We start from the raw sequence: 21276 nt of genomic DNA, 5'->3' as shown, positions 1-21276 counted from the left end.
GTAACTACCATCGGAAAGCGAAAATCACTCCGAATGTGTTACGAACTGACCCGGAAAAAAATGAACCAATAATAAGCCCATAGGAAGCAGGCAAAATCAATCCTCCGAACGAACGATTTCCCGCGATTCTTGGAAAAGCAACCGGAAGTTTTAACTTTACAGGAATTGTGTTTGAATGGGAGAAATCCCTTGATTTATTTTCGGCTTTTGACGATTTTTAAAGTGGTATTTCTACCAGTGTGTGGGCTAGGTGCTTGCATAGTTTTCTTGACTGCGTGGGCTGAGGACGGATCGATCGATACCATTTGGGTAATTGTAGCAATCTTCTCTGTACTGGTAGGCCTAACATGGATGCAATCCACAAGAAAGTGTTGGCTAGCAAGACAACTGTTATCATGAATAGCATTACCAGCCCAACACTGATTGCCGCACAACTCGGCTCAGTTTTCTGCCCTTCAGATAAAGAGGAAATAAAGGCTACGGAAAACAGATTGGGTTCCATTCACGCGTCACAAACATTGCTAAGTTTGTTGGAGAAGAGAGGACCGAAAGCTTTTGATAAGTTTTTAACAGTCCTGAAAAATCCAGACAATCGTTTGACTCACTTAGCAGACGAACTCTTAGAAGCTGAGAGAGAACTGCGTGGAGAACAAGGTCAGTGAGCTGTTTTCGCCTCATTTAATTCGCTTAAAAATTTATCGGAGTTACAAAGCATAATATTAGCCAATTTCCAGGATTTATCCTTAGTCGTTTCAAAATTATAGAATCCCCGAGTTTTACAACAAAAGACAATTTTTTCCTTTCCAGTTAACTGATTTTAGTTCAATTACACGCTGGTCGTAGCTTTTATGACAAATGCTCGACAAGTTTACCACGGTTTTGGTTTTCAGTTAATATTTCTTTTTTCACACACACACAAAAAAAATTACTCTATGTTAGCGTGTAGAGTAGTATGTTCCTTGCACCAATCAGATCGCCCCATTTGGGTATGTATCTCAGTCATGACAAACCATCTGCACTTGTAAAATGTTGGTGATGACAGAAAATTTATCTAAATAAACAAGTAAGTTGATCAGTCTGTTGGTGAGTCAGTTAGTCAATGAGTCAGTGAGTAAGCCAGAGACTGACCTAGTGAGTCAGTCAGTTAGTGAGTTAGTCAGTCAATGGGTCAGTGGGTCAATGAGTCAGTCAGTCAAGTGGTCAGTTAGTAAGTCAGTTAGTCAGTGAATCAATTAATGAGTTACTCAGTGAATTAGTGAGTGAGTGAGTCAGTGAGTCAGTGAGTCAATGAGTCAGTCAGTTAATCAGTTAGTAAGTCAGTGAGTTAGTGAATCAGTGAGTCAGTGAATCAGTTAATGAATCAGTCAGTGAATTAGAGAGTGGGTCAGTCAGTGAGTCAATGAGTCAGTCAGTGAGTGAGTGAGAGAGGTAGTCAGTCAGTCAATTGGTCAGTAAGTGAGTCAGTGAGTGAGTAAGAGAGTCAGTCAGTCAGTCAGTCAAGTGGTCTGTTACTAAGTCAGTTAGTCAGTAAATCAGTTATTGAGTTAGTCAGTGAATTAGTGAGTCAGTCAGTCAGACAGTCAGTGAGTCAATGAGTCAGTCAGTGTGTTGGAGAGTCAGTCAGTTAATCAATTAGTAAGTCAGTGAGTCAGTAAATTAGTTAATGAGTCAGTCAGTGAATTAGAGAGTGAGTGAGTCAGTGAGTGAGTGAGAGAGGCAGCTCAGTTATACCCTCTGGAATTTCTAAGGGAGTCAGCATCATGACTCATAATTACTCTCTGAGAGAAGAAACTATATGGTCTCAGGGACAGACTTCTCATTTACATTTGACGTCTTAGAGCAATCAAGTGATGGGCCTTCCTTTTTTTTACTTCGGGTCAGGGGTTGGTGAAAAGTAATGAAAATTACTCACTGATATGGTGAAACAACATGAGCATGAAAATCCTGACAAATAATTATTGTTGACTCTTTATCATCAAAAGCTCCAGGACTGCCAACACCAGCAAGCCCTGATACTCCTTCTGAAGATGTAAACTTTGATGATCAACCTAAAGAAAAAAGAGAGGTGAACCCACCTTCTCTTGACTCAGGGTCTACAGAACAATTCAGTCATCAAGAAAGTGACAGTAGATTGAAAAACTTGTACCAAGGCCATGGCCAAGGTCAAGCTTTTGCTAGCAACCAGTCCTCCAGTGCTGATATGAAAAATAATGTGCTCAGTTTAGGTAAGTCTAGATGAAATTTTTGATGAATTCCCATTTGAGAGGAATTTAATAACAAGCATAGCATAGCATAGCTATAGCATAGCTCCTTTTTTGTATAGGTAATCACATGATTTCAAGTGCAATTGGAATAAATAAGCATGAGTAAATTTTTTCAAAGACTAACAAAATTACATGAGCTTGCAGAGCAAGTGCAATTTCTGGTCTTTGAAAAAATTTACAGGTGCTTATTTATTCCAAATTGTACGAGGAAAATCATGTGATTACGTATTAATAATATACATGAAAAAATATGAAACAGTTTATCATAATTAAGCAGAAGCAAAGTGGGCACATCAAGTGCAAAAATAATTTATTCAAACCCTGCAAGTGACATTGTGCATTCGGTCAAAACAACCACATACGATTAAAACAATTAAATATACAATAATATTTTCACATCTTTACGGTGCAAAAAAGATTACCTGGAAACTACATTTATCTTAACCAATCAGAACTGAGTAATTTTTTCATGTATCTTATTATGCATAAAAATACACACAGCCCACAATTCCTCCAATTGCTCTGACAAAGGGCTAACACTTGAAATGTCAGCTTTTAACCCTTTCACTCCCACAAGTGACCAAGACAGAATTTCTCCTTACAATATAAATACAATATAAAGCAGGCAGGTGATGAGAATAGAGAAGAATATCAATCATGGGATTATTAGTTGATCCAATACCAAATTCTCTGAACTAACATCATAAGAATTGTATGGCAGATAGTAAGGAGAATTACTAATCAGATCTTGGGAGTGAAAGGGTTAAACTCTTCACAGTGGCCAATTTACATTATCAACTCAGTATACTCTCCCACTGACACAGCACCACAGTTTCTTTATAAACTTACCCCCTTTATTTATTTATCTTGAACTCTCTCTCCCACATTCTGAGAAATGTGTTGGCTAATGAGATAACACAGGGATTTAAATCCTGGTTGTGTGAACCATTGTGACATGTTCTTGGACAGGTAACTTAAGTATTGCCTCACTCAATCTTGGAAAGTAAATGAATACTGGTGAACTTTTAGGGAAAGTTTATAAATCCCTGTGGGAGTGAAGTATCCTATGATCATTGTTTTTCCCACTGGGTATTCCTCTTGACCATCTAAAGGATGTAAATTGATGCCATAATCCCTTGAATAGGAGCCTGGGCACTCATCTAAAATTTTGGCAAAAGTAGAGGGTGCATTTGTTGGAGAGAGGGTGCTTAATTGAGGGGGGGAACTTATCTTTCTCTTTGTACTGATTCTGCTGTAAGTGCAGCTTAAAAAGTTATAAATAAAGTGGCAATAGAAACAGGTTTTCCTTGTTTCCCTATTTTTAAAGAAAGTGAGGGAGGAGGGGGGGTGCTTATTTCAGGGGGGGGCTCATGTTTGACATTTTTGCCTATGGGATGGGTGCTTATTCAGGGAGGGTGCTTATTTCTGAAGGGCACTTATTAAGGCATGTGCATTCATTTGAGGAATACAATATTTAGGTTGGCTTGACAATGACAAATTACAGGAACTTTTATTTAGTTGGTTTATTTTTTTCTCAAAATTGGCATAGATTTGTTCACAGCTCTTTGTTTTTCTTTCATCCAGATACACTTATCAAAGACATCCCCTACAAACTCCAGTTGCAGATTGTGAAGTTAATGGATCCATCAGATGCCAATCATCATGACTGGCGGGGGATAGCCAGTGTAATGAATTTAAGTGCTGATGATGTAAGACAATTAGAGAATGCTCAAGACCATGGAAAAATGAAAGGACTGATTGACAAGATGATTCAACTCAAAAAGAATGTGAATGATCTCCTTGGTTGGTTAAGGAATCCTAACGTAGCCAGATGGGATGTTATTGATGAAATCAAAAATTTTTCTTTCAATATTCCCCTTAAGTTTCTGTCACCTGAGACAGAAAGCTCAGAAGACCAATCATCAGGTGTGTTTCTTGGTTTGCTTTTTAAAATCAACTCATGTCTGATTTAATTATCACACCACTAATTTTGTAGGCCTCAATTACAGCTATCATAATGTAACTCATGAAAATGTGGTTTCAAATTCCAGAAAGATCAAAGAACTCTTTGGGGGAACTGGGGGCAAGATAACACACTCCATCAGAATAGCCAAACAACAAAACTTAATTCTCATCGACTGCAGTGATCATAATTCCATAAGATTGCGAGGCTTTTTATGTTTTCTCTCTTTTTAATAGCATCCTCTCTTTTAAATGCTGATTAAAGTAATTTTTATTGCTCCCATGATTATTACCAAAGTTCATACCTCAATTTTTTCTCAGATTCAGCAAGTACTGTAACATTTGGAGAAAGCTTTCTCCCAGAGCCAAAATCTGAATTGAAAGCAGTACCTATACAAGAACACAGTCCAGAGCTTGATGAAAAACCTGATGCTCGAATTCCAACACAAGAAGAGGATTCTAAAGACTATCAACAAAAACGTAACTGTAAGACAAGTGCTAATCCAGTTCATGAAACTCTCAGGAAAGGGTCCAATTCTAAATTGCATGCAGTACCAGCACAAGAACAGAGTCAAGAGCCTGATGAAAAACCTAATGCTCAAATTCCCACACAAGAAGAGGAATCTGAAGGCTATCAAAAGAAGGATGTCAGTAAAAATAATTTGTCTACACCAACTCAGGAAGAAGGCAAAGATGAAAAAGAATTCGACAACAAATCTGATGATCAGACGCCTACCCAAGAGGAACAAACCAATAGTATCTCTTCTGTTGAAGATGACGATGTGTTTGAAAATTCAGGTATTCGTCATTCTTTAACTCTTTGGAGTGATATTTTCTATTAAAATCTGAACTATCCCTGGTAATGATTTGTTGTCAGACCAAAAAGCAATAAGTATCAAGAAAATTATTAACCAGGGAATTTAACATTAAGGTAGCTCAAAAGATAATTTATACATTTTGTTGTTGACTGATGAAGATGATGTTACCTGTCTTGAGTGTTCTGTTGCACTGTAACGAGAAAATGCACTTTTTAAATATTAAATCAAAAATAGAGAATAATTGAGTATGTGACAAAAGTGGAATTCTTGAGTACTGTTCTAACTCTGTTCGGTTTCAATGACATCTGGATATTAACTCATGCCAAACCAGAAACTATAGTAGTTTGATCATTTCCCAAAATTTATATCAATTTTTGGAATATCTTTGAAGTTTGGAGTCAGAGCATTTGTAGTAGTCCTGAAGAGGCACTTATATTACTGGGTCATTTTTAGTAACCTATGAGTAGCATGGAGAGAAAACCTTAAACCCTCACACCTCAACATCAGTATGCATATTCTCCATACTGTTTTCTATACATTACCTAAGGTGCTGATAAGGAGAATTTGTTTATTAGTCACAAAAATATTTAGTTGGTGATCATTCCCTTTACTCTTGTGACCTTACTGTGTGATGCAGGGGTTATACTGTTGGGAGAAATAAGATGCCAATCACTCTCTAGGGATGAAGGGTCAATTCTTCCCAAGTTAAGCAGCATAGTGAAAGTTGGTTAAGGTTTGCTTACATTTTTAAGAGTTAACTGGTTTTCCTGATGTGTTTAATGAAGGACTGTTTTTCTTGACAGATGATGGCAAAAAGGAATTCCGTCCTCTCTTAATAAGTTGCTGTGGAAATGAGAAACAGGACCAGATACATGAAAAAAAGCTAAAGAAGCTGCGTGAAATCCTTGAAGAGTCTTGGGATAGTACAGGTATAGTCTAATGTTAACATTGTTTACATTTAATGTTGTTGTACACTAGGGGCAGATCCAGGAATGATTTGGGTGGTTCCGTCAACCCCCCTAAAATAAACATCACTGACAAATACTATGCATTTGCTTTCTTAAATACTTAAGAATGGTAATTTTGTTCATCCCTCAAAATGTTGTAAATCATGTTTCTGAAGACCTACTTTTCAAAATATCCCAAGGAAGCATGCCCCCAGAAACCTCTAGAAGGGTCCACCCTTAGCAGACAATTTTCTGAATCCCCTTTGACTAAATCATGGAATTGCCCCAACATAGTCTAGTTCTGTTTATTTGGCATAATAAATGGTATGCATTTATATGTATTTTTATTTTCAGATGTCCAATTTAAAAAGAAGGTCAAAGAGCAAGATTTGAGCAAAACAATCCATTCATTTATAAAAGCCAGTGAGTCTGGGGCAAGAAAAAGTGTTTACTTTGCTTATTTGGTTGGACCCACAGTTCAGGTGTGTTCCTTTTTGTTTAAAGATATTCCAAATTCCATACAAGCTGGACTTTCATTTCTTTCACCTTTTTCGGTGGCTTGATTTTGGAGACTTATTTTATGTAAATTAGCATTTTTTTCTGATTGTGACCAGAAATACTTGGTTTACAATTTTCACTCTTTTATAAATATTAATGTTATTAAATTAATGTCCATCTTGCAGATAAATGGGGAAAACTACCTTCTTCCAATTGATCTAAAGAGTCCTTCCTCGCGAGCTGACCTTATTCACAGTTCATTGAATATCAACTGGCTGGTTAAGCAACTGAGCAAGAAATATGTGTGTTTTTTTGTTTCTGATCTTTATGATATTTTCTATTTAAATTTAAAATTGAAGGAGGAGTATGTATCTACTTACATAACTTCATGACAGTATTTGAAGCAAAAGAAATTTCAAATTCACAATAATACTTTTTAAAGTCATGTTTTGGCATATCCTATTTCCTCTAATGAGTATCCAAAATGAGCGCCTTCTCCTGAATAAGTGGCTACCCCTTAGGCCAAAATTTCAAAGGGCCCCCCCCTCCCCTGCAAATAAGCACCCTCCATCCCTCACTTTCTCAAAGTAAGTCTTCTGTATAACTATGAGAATTATTATACATTACACTTACTATGAAAAATTAGATTGGTAGAGAGCAAAATCATTGAAGTAATCGTTTGTGTTTCTGCTTTCTCAGATGCAAGTAGTGATAGTCGATGGAGCTTATGAGAATCCTGTCGTGAAAGATTGTTTAAAATTAAATGGAGTTCTACCAGGATTGGCCCCGATTCAGCCACCGCCAAATGCAATCATTGCATTCCCATGCCAGCCAGGAATTGTAAGAAAAGAGAAAGAACGACTGTAAGTTTTATGATAAGCAGATTTATTCATGTTACTTTGAACATCAGTGACCACTTTTGTACAATGACATTGATTTTGATCAAATACTGTCAACCTTATTGAACAAAAAACGCGAAAATGCCAAAATATTTCCCACTCATAGTCGGGCTGGGCGATCGGAGGAATCTTCTTGTACTGTGAATTTCTTTTGTATCTCTTTATCATTCTGTGTGGGATAACTCTACCATTTTTTTCTTCAATCCTCTTTTCCATTCACGATTGACTCCAATGGTCTTTTTTATATTCAGAGCCCCCCCCCCCTTCATTACAAGCCTTGTAAAAAATTTGGAAGTCCGAACCAAACGTGATGCTGTCAGATCTTTTTTGACCCAGTGAGAGCAGACTTAGAGCGCAAATCTCTCAGCTCTCTCAGTGGAATTCTCCGTAAGTCTAATCTCGTCTCCACTACCAATCCTGCCATCAATTCGTAAGCAAGTCACGGTTTGTTCAGTGGAGAGAAACAAAAATGGTTTATTTGTACATCTTGTTTTGTGGTATTTTTAAACGTATAACTTACTATAGTAGTTCATCTATTGCTTTAATTTTTGAAATGAAAATTGGAAATCAACTACCTTGCTATTGAATGTCGGGTGTCTGGCCTGAAGATCAAAAAGGATCGGCTGGTGATTAAATCGTGCCGTGCCGTTTGTTTGAACTGAACCGCGGTAGAAATTTCAAATAAGATCTCCGGAGGTACGCAAAAGATAGGAGAAAGAATATTAAGCTAATGTTGAAACTGCCTAATATTGACGTTAGGCTGTAGTGCTCTCCTTGCCATCAGAGTCGCAGTCATGAAAGCACTTTCAATTTTTATTCTTCTTTCCGCAGAAATTCAAGTAAATTCTCCATTTGAGATGAAACGCCATGCCATATTATTTTCAAACTTCCGTGGTCCAACTGCTGAGGCTAGCACAGATCGTTGTCTCAAGCGGACCGTGAACAACTTCGAATGGCCCTGTTAAAATCTGGTATGGGAATGTGGTATGTTGTAGAAACTCAAAAGATCTTACTGGGTAAACTTAACTAGCTTTGATAGTTAAGGCGTCTTTATGAGTATGGTTGTATGGAATAATCTCATCAACACACTGTGGATAAAGCAGAAGAAGAAGATGAGGAAAGCATGTATTCAACCTCCACTCCTTTACTAAGAACTCACGGGAACCGCGCTTCATAAGGAACCATTCGTTATTTACCGCCAAGTGTGGGGAGAGTATTTTGGGGATCACATGGTTTTTCAGGAGGAACGGAAGGAGGTGGTCAGTCGCCGCCAACTGACTGTACAAGGGGGACTATAGGAAATTGTCTGTCAATTAATGATCAATGAGGAGGGAATATGACAGAGCCTGATCGGGAAATCAGGTACATTTAGTTTTATTGTGACAACAGCACAATCCTCCACCACACCCCACCCCCCTCCCTCCTCCTTCTCATGACCCCCCAGGTTTATGCTTAATACTTTAACCTTTAGGAGTGACTGGCGTTCTAATTTCTACTAACAAGATCACCCCCTTGAACCACATTAAGTCGTGAGAATAAAGGAAATGAAATCACAACTAAGGAAGCTCCTGAGTGTTAAACAGATTCTCCTCGTTAGCACCTTTAGGACATATATAATGAAAATGCATAATGATTATGGGATGTAAAGGGGTTAATTACTGGTGAGCTCTTTGTCGGTTCCTAAAAGGAAAGAAGATGAGAAAATGGGGCAGGGAAGATTGCGTTTCGTGGTTACCCTGCCTTGGTTCCTCCAAGAAGGGCCGGACATTATACCCTCAGAGCTCTTCTAAGTTTTAAGCTAGGTTAACTGAAGGATGAAGGTATAAAGGTCATTCTTCATTCGTATTCAGAAATCTGGCCGACATATACTTTTATCATAAACAGGAGGCCAAATTCGTCTATCTAATCTTGCTTTACATACCCCCTTTCTGCCCCCCAAAAACACATTCACTAAGCCTGATAATAAACACGCGGAACATGACGAGACCAAAGATCTCGAAACGGATTTAATCCCATACGAAATGTCCCCGTAAGTTTGTAGTCTGCTTACGAACACGTACATGTTTGGAGAAGGGGAGGAATATGCGAATACGCAAAAAGTGGCGTGTCTTGGACGAACGAAGAAGTTCTTGAGCGCTTGGGATAAAATTATCCTCTGTATTTTTAGTGTCGTGCAGTTCTAAGGTTTTTTTTTTTCTATTTCAATAGAGGATTTTTGTTACAAGTGGCTAAGGATGTCCCAAGAAAATCTAATGATGACATGGGACCAAGCTGGCTGATGGTGAAAAGAAAGAAGTTATGCTCTATTTCATGGGACACACCACAAATGGTATATGACCTATAATCAGATTCATTCTAGCGTTAGAAACTGTATAAATGCTTTTTTTTCTTCTTCCTTCCTTAACCATAACAACGGAATCGAAAAGGTCGAACCAGACCTTTATTACAATGGCGATGTTAAATGAATAATACGATCGAACCTCGATTTATCCATGACTCGTAGGGACTGGGCTCAATAGTCCGGATAATGGAGAGGTGCGAATATCGAAATATATAAAATGTAATGTCGTAGATAATGGGATCAAAGAAACATGTCCGGATAATCTAAAATCCGGATAATCGAGGTCCGGATAATCGAGTTTCGGATAATCGAGAGTTTGACTGTACTTGCTTCCGTTTCAATTTCATTCGTCAAAACTATGATGCCAATTACTTCTTTGCACTGGTTTTTTTTCCATGTATATCACTCAATCCATGTCTCGATGGTCCTTTGTATCGCTTGGCTCAGTGTGTGGTCGACTCTACACAACGATTACCATTTTAGAGAGACCTTATATGCGATGCTGGGGAATACCATTGTTCGAGAGGACATTGCACCAATGTTCGTTTCAAACACACAACAAAACCAAAGGAAACATCTTCAGGAGCCGTTTACGAGTAGGAATTGCCATTTGCCATCTTTAAACCATTTAGTGTCAGTTTTTAATCTCCTTTTCTTGCTACCCCTTCGTATATTTGTTACAATTTGTGAATCAATGTCAGTATCTGAGCGGCAGTCCACCTACTCCTGCCCTAACACCAACAAAAGTCAAAACTGATAACAATTTCGGGTCAATGTTGGATTAGGGGAGTGGTACTGATATCCATCCCATATGGTAAAATATCTCAGAGATATTTTACCAATTTTCTTTCTGTTTTAAATCATTCTTATGGAAGCAGCTTTTTCGGGACAGAATTCTGTTTACTGTAAATCTGGTTTTTTTTCATTTTCTTTATTATTTATTTTTTCTTTTGTAGATAATGGACTGTAACTATTTTTAACGGAGGGGATAGAGAGGGACACCTTTTTTCCTTTGTTTTTTTAGAAGATACATACCGCTCGGGTGTATCGCTTCAATGGGTGTTGCTCTCGTGTGTGAAAAAAAATTCATGAGTAAGTAATTCATACTTTTCTGTGAAAAGATATTGGGCGGCTTGATATTATGGTGCGAAAAGCTGACTTTGCCTAAGGGTTCGCTACCGTAAATTACACCCTCCGCCTTCACGATGAAAACAAAAATGGTTTGTTTTGCGGGCTGTAAACGACACACTTACTGCTAGGCTGCCACAATATTCTCCGGCCGTACGGGCGTGTGTTCTGTTAACCCTATACACACGTTGGTGATCATCTACCATATCTCATGACTTAAATGTTTGATTGAGCAGTTGTGCTGTGAGAAGAAATTAGATTTTAGTCAGTGTTGAGTTGACATTTGCCGTCACAGTTCAACACTGACTGCGCACTTGTTTCATTATGCAGCCAAAACTATTGGTAGTAGATGGACGTGGGCTCAAACCCCAACAACCCAGAAGAACTGGCGGAGATGTCCGTACCTTTCGATGTTATGATCAGTTTACCACGAAAAGACAGGTTTGTGATCTTTCTCTCCATTCTTCTTCGTTTCTTTTTCCTTCTTTTCCCTTTTTTTTTTAATTAATTATTTTTTTGGGGGGGAGGGGTGTGGGAGAGTAACTTTTAAGGCCTTAAATGCTTTCGCGATGGCGGAACGGGGGGTGGGTTAGTTCAGCAAATGAGCCCTTACTGGGTGTTATGTTTTTGTACAAGACACTAGTCTCTACCTAGGATCTAATCTTCGTTCCCAGGTCTTTATAATAAAAGACGGGTCAAGATGTTGACTGCCTACAAGACGTACGCTGTTGTTTCCATTTGCACTGAAGTTCGATTACATTTCCATAGAGTGTCGTAATAGCGAAAGGATCGCAAAGGCCAATCAGAGCTAAGGAAGATTTCACAAAAATCCAATAAGAACTCAAAGTAGATTCAAGTAAATTTTTACAAAGGGCGTGAAATGCGAATGATCTTGTCGCGATTGGCTTTAGTTTTTACATTTGATTGGTTGATTGGTTTGACTTTTGAATATGATTGGTTGATTGGTTTTGATTTTGCATCTCATTGGTTGAGAGGGGGTGCAAGTTTTTAGTCCAATCACAAAGTGAAGTTAAGAAAAGCTGATTCAATTCAGAATCACCCTTGGTCACTTAACCCTTTAACTCCCATAAGTGACCAAGAGAGAATTTCTCCCTTACAATATCAATACAATATCAACCAGATAAGTGATGAGAATAAAGAAAAATATCATTTTGGGGATAATTAATGGATCTAATACTAAATTCTCTGAACTAACATTATAAGAATTGTATGGTTGAGAGTAAGGAGAATTACAATTTGATCTGGGAGTTAGGGGGTTAATTGGAAACTACTTCGTAAAGAAGACTAAAAGCTTTAATTTCGCTCTGTGACTGAAATGTTACAATTCTTTCATTATTTTCTCCTTTACTTCATCTTTCAGGCCGCGTGCAAGGAGTTTCACTAACAATTTTGCGCGTCTGCTGGGTGAAAACTCAACGAAGTTGTCTTTGAAGGACAAGTTGGAAAAAGCTGCGATGAAGGACCCTCACCGGCTCAACTCAAATTTATTAGAACCCAGATAAGATAGTTGCATCAAAAAAAAATTTACATAGTGTAGCTTTAAAAGCCAATTTTTATTAATATTTATTGAATTCACAGAGTGAAGTGGAGTATGGTAGAGTAGAATATCGATTGGACGCATTTAACCACGAAGCAGTCAAGTATAAAATATTCTGATTATACGCTGATCCTCTCATTGATGAAAGCGATTTTCTTGAATTATTTTGACGACTAGTTTTAAATGTGCACTTTTATGAAAGGTAGCGTGTGACATTTATAATCAATTCGCGATACGATCATATTTAACTAATCATTTTAAGTCGAGCACGACAGTTTTTGCCGCGTCAGCAAGTACTCACGTGTTATCTTTCCCAAAGTGCATTATTGGCTGAAGCTGCCTAAGTGACGCCTGTGTTTTAGCGAATACAGAGGTTATCTTGGAATAGCGAAAGCGGAATGCACGAAATTAAGATTCAGTAAATTTATTGTCTCGGAATCAGCTTAGTTTCATGCCTGGAAACTGAAAATCATCTTATCTCATAGTTATAGGGGTACTTTTTTTTTTTAATTGTGCAGTTTCGTTGTTGTTTTTGATTTTTATAATACTTCAATTCATATTAAAAGGGGACAATATTGGTAACCTTTTCCAGTTCACTTGCAGAAATATACGTTTTGTTAAGCTGGGGAACTTAATAGAAAGAAGGAATATTATAATATTTTAACATACATTTCTTCCCTTCCTTTGTAATTTTCGTTAAGTGGAAGAAAACAGTTTTCAATTATTGCTTGCTGGAGTAGACAACTCCACATAGTCTGATAGTCTAGTCATAGGTAATATTAAAACGGATTGCAAACCTTGATCTACTAAAGGCAGCCGGAATGGTCAATGTGATTAGGGCAGTTTTTGAGTGTCGATAACGAAAAGTTAAGTAATTCCAGAACAATAACCATAACATACATATGTTCCAGAAATTCGTTTTCTGTGCGTGGTACTGTTTTCAGTTTCATCCTTTGGGCTTTCAATCCACAAATGATAAACTGAATTCTTCCGCGGACCTTTTTTTTAATGAGCCTGACAGCCTCATTAGGTGGCTAATAAAAAAAATCCGTTTAATAGGGAAAACCAAATGAAATCGTTGGTTTTTTATCAGGTTTGATTTACGCATCACAATTTTTATTTAGTCTACGATTTACTGTTTCTCACGTGTTTGAATTTTAATTATATGCTCGAAACTGTGTTAAACAGTTTCTATCATGGGGGATTACTAACCAGTAAACATTACAATTCCTTAGAACATACCTTATAAGAATTAAACTGGCACATCTTTATCACAGTATCTGTGACTGTTTCTTGTGTGAGTAACTAACATCAGGAGTCCAGTTTACGAACTCTTTTGAAAACCTTCAACAGGCTGGTTTTATCAGGGCGAGAACTTCAATTGCGTGGACTTTAACTGCTCTTTGTTCGCAAATTACTGCAAAAAAGATACCCTGCTGCTGAAGGGGAACCGAACTCTCTCCTCAAGCTGAAGTGAAAAATGACTCTTAAGGTTACACACTAAGCTTTCTTTCCTGTGACATCCTAAAGAAATTGACGCTAAAATCTCAAAATGATGCTTCCTTTGGAAGGGTTAGCGCGACCGACGTCATCATGGCTCTTTGCTTGTGTGGGGAGACTGACGTCATTCGACGAGAGATCGCATATTTTACGGTGCAACCGGCGGCAACTACACTCGAACTTTGTTCCAACATGTTAAATCTACCTAGAAATATGACGTCGTCAGCTCTGCAACTCGACAAGTGTAATATTGAAAGGTCCACCGCGGCTTGGCGTGATTTTCAAGGACCTTGATCAGCTCAGCTGCTCTGGTGACAAGTCAGGCCACCAGAGAATGTGGACTGAAAATAAATTAAACTGTGTCTCACCCAAAACTACACGCTCGCTGCTGCGGCTATAGAATGCTTTTGCACCAACGTACGAAGGTCAAGTCATTTGATTTGCCCACCGATAGTCGTGAATAAAGATCTGTGCGGCGGTCAGAAATCGAAAATACAATGTGCCTCTGCGTAATAAACACATGATCACAGGTTACGTTCAACCGTATCATCTAAAATGTATTATGCGATCAAAAAGCTTCACTGCACTAATTTTAATTAGTTTTCAGAAATATAATTTTTTAAAAGGACTTCTTAAAAGCCATTCACTTGGAAAAATTAATCGAAAATGTACTTTTTCATCCCTAATCTGACCATATCACATCAATTGGCTCAATAATAATTAAAACTCGCTCTTCACATTGCATCAATTTTGCCAATTTGTCATTTGCATTAATCTCTCAATTTGTAAATATCATGGCCAAAGAGAAATTTAATATTTTATCTTGTTTTGTCGAGAATTCCGAGAGACAGGGAGAATGTCAAAAATATACCAATAAACACTGCGACAGTGAGAGCCAAAGTCGCGCGGGCGACAACTCGCGTTCTGATTGGTTCATTTTTGGCTCGAGATGTCATATGATTTCTACCTTTGCCCACCAGATATTTGGAGCGCTGTGATTGGCTTATACTCATCAGGCCACTCACAGCCCATCAACGGCAGTTTATCGTAAGGTTTTTGCATGTATAAATTCTACGGACTTTTTAAAAGGAATTCTTTCGTTATATCGCTCGATGGGATTCACAATGCACTGTCTACTTTGTGGTAGGCGCTCCTCGTCGAGTGGGAATACTTCTTGAACTTATTTCGCAAAATCGCACCGTCAGTTGTAAACGTTTGCGTGCGCGGCGTTGTGTTGTTCATCCTCGGAACTTTCTTTGCAATGGTTCTTTTCACGTTTTCTGTTTTACCAGAAGTACGTAGAAAGAGAATCCAAGATATAGGTATAATTGCAAAGCTCTTCAGTGCTGTGTGGTGGATCGCTCCGTCCTCTGGCACTGCTGCTGCAGTTGTGGGTTTGATTTATCCTTGTTCTGACATTCGCCTTGGAAAACCGCACAAACTAGAAAGAGAATGGTCTAGCGTTTTTAAATGCGTGGTGTTATTCCTTGGAATAAGTCATGCATGTGCCGTATCCTTTCCACTGTTGTGTCCTCTGGGTTTTAAAGTAATTTAATGTGAGTAACTACGAGTGTTTGCGGAAACTTAGAAGCTAATTTCTAGCGTGATAGTGCAGTCAACGAAATTGACACAGGCGACTAGTTTATTTCCGGTCTGTGTACCGCAGTCGTCCGAAAACGAAAAAGAACGCGATAAAAGCAGAAGTACAACGTATATTTGTGAAAAAATCGCAGTGCATAACAAGAATAGCAAACTCTGTTTTGAAATAAGCCTCATTCAGTTACAAAACTTTAAAATCAGGGCAACGAAACCCGAAGATTGTTAAAACGTGTTTTTAATTGTTATGTATCGCGTTTTGAATCGAAATACGTAATTTAGTATCTTTCTTAAGAAATGTGAGCTATGCAGGACTATTCATCATTTTGCTGATACATAGGAAATTTCCATCAACAAATTTATGAAACGCCGGTTGTTTTTCAAGGTATCAAGTTACGCCTAAAATTTCCGGGACTGGCGTTGATTTGATGATCAAGTCGTTTAATGTGTTTATGTGACGGAAGTTTTTTGTGTATGTATTGCGTGCAAGAAATTAAACTGGTAAAAGATTTTTGATTGAATATTAAAAAAAAAATGTTAATCAATCTTTGTTGTTCAGGCCTGAAATATAATTCTAGGAATTTTTGTTTGATACCCTTGTCATGATTTGTATGTTGTAGTTATGGTTTATATTTTTGTTCTCTTTCATGTATCGGTTGTTTTTAGTCTTCAACAGAATTAATTTAATTATACAAGGGATCATGTCTTACACGCATGATTGACCTTTTCAATTCAGGAAGCAAAAAGGGTGACTATCTAAGTAAGCACTTTAATTCTGTGGGATTCATTGCTATGGATAATTCTTGAGATTACCATTTTCCAGTCGTTTTTCAAAGTCAACATTTTTATTTACAAAAAATTTGATGATTCTACCAAAAACTACAAAAACAAGTAAAGAAATCCCATCTTAGACCATTGGTCCAGCTGAACAAACCAGCCTTAAGTTCAAACTTTTTCCTTGCTAATGTGAATATGCTTATCATTTTTATCCAAACTATGTTTTTGTAGTTAGCCATTCTTTTTTACTTCATGATTATCTGTGGACAGTAATAGTTTTTAGGAGTTTCGTGTTGTTTATAACTTCTTAAGTAGAAAAAGTAATGTTTTGTCCACCTTAACATTTTGTAGAAAATCACTTTTAACAGTCCAATGCACATCTTCCTCTTTATGGCTATTAGCTCACTGACCTTGTGGTGGTTATTTGACCGATCAAAAAATGGTCTTGGACTGGCTGTGCTGGTAACAATGTGTGCCTGTATTCTTCTACAATGTTTGATATACTTGGGAGTTTACAGGTAAAAAAAAAATAATAATTTTTAGACATCAGTAAAATACTAGGATGGACTCCACTTCCTAGGTCTGATATATTCTCCTTAGTCTCTGTAAATAATGGCTTGTGTCTTTCAATTGGGAATATACTGATGTTGTCAGAATTGCCAGGTCAAATCGAAGAGAAATGCAATAATTGTTTGCTTAATCTTAATTGTTTGACCAGACCCACCTAACGCATGAGTGATCCTGCAGTTTTATTTCAAAAAATCATGTTTGATTTTTACACCTCAATACTTGAACATCTGGACTAGGTTGTTCAAAGCTAGGTTAAGATAACACAGGGTTAATGTGAAATCTGATTTCAGATCTGATAGCTTTAAAAGAAAATTTAGTCAAGTTCTTTTTGTCTAGAATATGACTATGTAATGCTCTAAAAAGAACTCGGGAAATTATCCCAAAAAGGCTTTTGAATAAAGGAATAAAGAAACCTAGATTAAAATTTAACCTTGGGTTAGTGCTTATTGGCCTTGGAACAAGTGGGCCCTGGTCTTGTATACTTGTATACTGTACAGGTTTTACCCTCTAAAGCTGAGATAGAAACTGAAAGATAAAAATTGGTATGCAGTTCTGTAATCACTTCTATTCACATCTCATTATTAATGTGCTATCAAGTTGGTGGCCTCTCCACCATAGCTCCTGAAGGACAGAAACCAACCAATGACAAAACAAATTGATTTTTTTTTTGCAAATCATTTATCTCTGTCCTTTCAGAAATGGTGAGCCAGATTTCCTCTATGCAAGATCTTGGCTGCCATGGTTCTTTTTTTCTGGTGTTGTAACATTTGGATCCATTGGAAGACAGCTTGCTATGGTATGTTTCTGCTCATGAAGTGAACCTTAATTTTTCATCAAAAATACTGTTTACACTTGAAAGGAATGGTGCCAATACAGTGCCTATAAGATCTGATGACACTAATGTTCCATTTAGGCTTTGTAATTTTAAGGCACTTGAACAAGCATAAGCTAGCTTCATTTTTTTTTCAAATAAGTTACATAGAATGACTTTTTCCACAAATTTTTGTGCTTACATCATGAGACTGGGAAAAGGTTTTTAAAATAGGTTTTTACTGAGATCTGTGATGCCTCCTCACAAATTGATACTTGCTTGTCTCAGCACAGCTTTCCTTTCCAGCCACTAGCCCAAACATGTTTCACCAAAAATTCTGGAAGGTTATTTTGGCATATGAAACATTTATCCCTTTACACCCTAACATGCCGTATGCATTTTCTCCTTACTGTACTTAATACATTTCAAAAGGTGCTGACAAGGAAAATTTGTTTGCCAATTAAAAGGTTCCTTCTCTAGTGACCATTTTTTTTTATTCTCATGACCTTAATGTATGATTGAAGAGTGATATTGTAAGGAGAAAGTAGAAGCCAATCAATCTTAGGGTTTAACCCTTTCACTCCCACAAGTGACCAAGACAGAATTTCTCCTTACAATATCAATACAATATCAAGCAGGCAGGTGATGAGAATAGAAAGAATATAAATCATGGGATTTTTAGTTGATCCAATACCAAATTCTCTGAACTAACATCATAAGAATTGTATGGCAGATAGTAAGGAGAATTACTAATTAGATCTTGGGAGTGAAAGGGTTAAAGGGTTGGGCAACTACTCTGAAATGCTTTAAGGAATGTTAAGATTCCATTTTGGTTCAGCGATATCTGATCTAATTTTCTTTTTGGTTTTTTCAGACTGAATACAACTTTGGGAGAGGAAAAGAACATGTAGATTAAATGTTGCACCAATTTAAATGCTTTTAACATGCCATAAGAGCTTAACACTACCTGTGAATAGCCTGCTTGAACAATGGAAAGTATCCAAAGTTTAGAACAGTTGTAAAATTTTTTACTGAAACTTGGTTTTGGCCATGTCATGACAATAGTTGTTAAATATTGGATTATTGTTGATGTGGGAAAATTTAAGATGAAAATTACATTCTTCAAATTTTAATAAGAGAGGGGGAAAAATTTGGTACTTTCAGTGATATAAGAACAAAAGGAGGCATTATTTATTTTGCCACTTGGCTAATCATTAATAAGTACAACAAAATATTTCTTAAACGTTTTGTACATATTGGCTAAAATGGAGCACAATCCTGAGTTATGACCAAATTACAGCATGGTTCCTAAAGAACTTGATTGCTATGTTAAAGTTATTGGTAGATAGATAAACAATAGCATCCATTTGGCTCCAAAATATATGCACATATTTGTCTGCATACTCAATCTTTTTAGACATAAGAGCAGTTTTCTGATTGCAAAGCTTGATGAAAACTGAGCTATAAAGAATAGATCACACTCAAGGAAAATATCCCTGCATCTTTTTGCGCAATATGGAGGCTGTTGTGTTTAGTATCCTAATTCAAATATTTTTGCAATGTGCAGGAAAGATGTTAACAAACGACTTACTGTTAGATTTGTGGGATGATTACTTTTCAGAGTTCTCTGGTACAACTTTACACACAAGAAACATGTCCCTTCTTTATCACCACTTCACTGTGTTCTCTTGTCTTGAATATAATTTTAAACAAAGGGTTTTCTGTATTGGACAAAAGTTTTGAAAATTGGGGAAGATCAGGGGGTATATCCTTGAATATCCTCCAATCTTTACTGGGGCATATTCAGTCACATGATGCATTTAGACCAATTGTACACAGCCAAAAATATTCAATGGATTGTTATGTCTGCTATTTATGTAACATATGGTTAAGTTCCTAATGGTACTTTCTAAATAGTATGACCATAGAGGTTTGCACTTGTTAGATGGTTAGATTAAATCATACTAATCAGAAATTGAGTTATTTAATATCATTAAGATCACATATCTTACATACTGTTCAAGATGAGGTGGATATAACTGTTAAAATGTTTTTATTCCATATTTTACAAAGAAATACACATATGTATCGCTAAGGAGACGTTTGGTGGGCAAAAACCTTGAGAATTTGTTTTAATCAGCATAATTATATTCATTATTGAAAAGATTCCAGAATAATAAGGAAAAATATTAATAAGGCTGCTCTTACATGATAAATATTTTTTTGGCAGGTTCCAGGAAATTTCTTAGTGACAGGAGTACACATATGTATAGACATGTGTTCTTTAGGCTTAATTTCTTGCTGGCGAGAGATTTAAGTTTCTATAACCAATTTTCCTGTATTTCCAAATAAAAAAAAAAACTGAATTCTTTGACTGAATATTATGAATTGCTTGTCAAATATTGTTTTTTTGTTGTTGTTTTTGTTTTGTTTGTTTTGTTTTTAACAAAATCACTTTCAGTGGCTGATAAAAAACTCAATGTTAGCACAGGAATTTGTAAACTGTAATCAAAGGCAAAAAAATGGCCTATCTCTTTGAGTCAGGTTACAAAAAACTTCATCCAAGTGTGGTCATGTTTTTAACATGGAAATAATTAATTTATTGGCTCTAAGAATTTTACTTATTGTGAATAATCCTTTTAACTGAATTAATTTATTCAGATTAAACACCAACTGAGAACTTTTTCTCATAAGGGTAGCCATATTAATATTTTGAAAAGAATCTCACTGGATGCTAAAATGGTTATTTGTAAAGATGTTAATGCTTTCATGCTTTGTTCTCACCTTCTGTATATATTTGAAATAAAAGACGACAAAACTTAATGAGTTGTTAATGTGTGCCTTGATTAGATTGAATAATGATTTCAGAAGGCAAGTTCTGAAGAGATTAAGGGCAAGCTTGAGAACCTGTTCATCTCTCTCTTGTTGCATTTGATAGTTTTGGATGGTTCCTTGTACAAAATTCATTTAGCATGCATTTCTGCATGATTGAATTTACAAGGCAGTAGTTTCCTCCAACTGTGGAGACCCAAAAGGAAACAAAAAATGGTTTGAGTCAGCAGAGGTTTGGGTTAGCAGACAGTAAATGGCCCAAAAAATGGGTCAAGAGAAATCTTGTCTTGCTCAAGTTGGGTCATCTGTGTTCAAGTTACCCATCTTTCACTTAAATACAAAGGCCACTGCAAAAATTTTGTCACTTTTGTTAGTGGTGAAGTCTGAATAGCTTCTTTGATTTTAAGTTGAAAAGTTGTGGAAGCAGGTGAAACCTCTCAGCATTTATCCACATGTGTGCAGGAGCACTTGGTCAGTGATAGGAACTCTCACATTTTCAAATATACACAATTCTCGTTGCACTCTATGTTCTGCGTACATTCTTCTGTTACTATTGTTTGTTACTATTGTTTGTTTTGTTCAATCAGCATTTCCTTATACACTTTACATTTTTTTTGTATTTTGTACAAACCTGAACTAAAGATGACAGAAGAACTGTTGAAACATGTTTTGAAAAAGTGTTGTTTATTTTCTTAAATTTGTTACACATCTTCTCCTTCCCAGACCTTACTAAAGGAAATGATCACCAGTGAAGGAACCTTTTGATTGGCAAACA

General features: G+C 36.8%; 2 protein-coding genes across 2 annotated transcripts; both read left to right on the top strand.

The window, feature by feature from the left end:
• Positions 1-121: 121 nt before the first annotated feature.
• LOC131788107 (uncharacterized) lies at positions 122-7356 on the top strand. Its single transcript, XM_066173674.1, has 8 exons — positions 122-654; positions 1983-2225; positions 3849-4190; positions 4548-5024; positions 5848-5973; positions 6346-6473; positions 6675-6791; positions 7189-7356. Exons 1-8 carry the CDS (start codon positions 348-350, stop codon positions 7354-7356), a joined length of 1908 nt encoding a protein of 635 aa, XP_066029771.1. The 5' UTR covers positions 122-347.
• Positions 7357-14981: 7625 nt separating this feature from the next.
• LOC131788129 (insulin-induced gene 2 protein) lies at positions 14982-20492 on the top strand. The gene is given in 5 exon segments (XM_059105199.2): positions 14982-15079; positions 15082-15425; positions 16640-16806; positions 17555-17654; positions 18544-20492. Coding segments are annotated over 5 exon segments (705 nt in total). The 5' UTR covers positions 14982-15027; the 3' UTR covers positions 18586-20492.
• The last annotated feature ends 784 nt before the right edge of the window (positions 20493-21276 follow it).

This window comes from Pocillopora verrucosa, chromosome 10, assembly GCF_036669915.1.
Source record: "Pocillopora verrucosa isolate sample1 chromosome 10, ASM3666991v2, whole genome shotgun sequence".
NCBI classification, from domain to species: Eukaryota; Metazoa; Cnidaria; class Anthozoa; order Scleractinia; family Pocilloporidae; genus Pocillopora; species Pocillopora verrucosa.
This window is presented reverse-complemented; position numbering and strand designations above follow the sequence as displayed.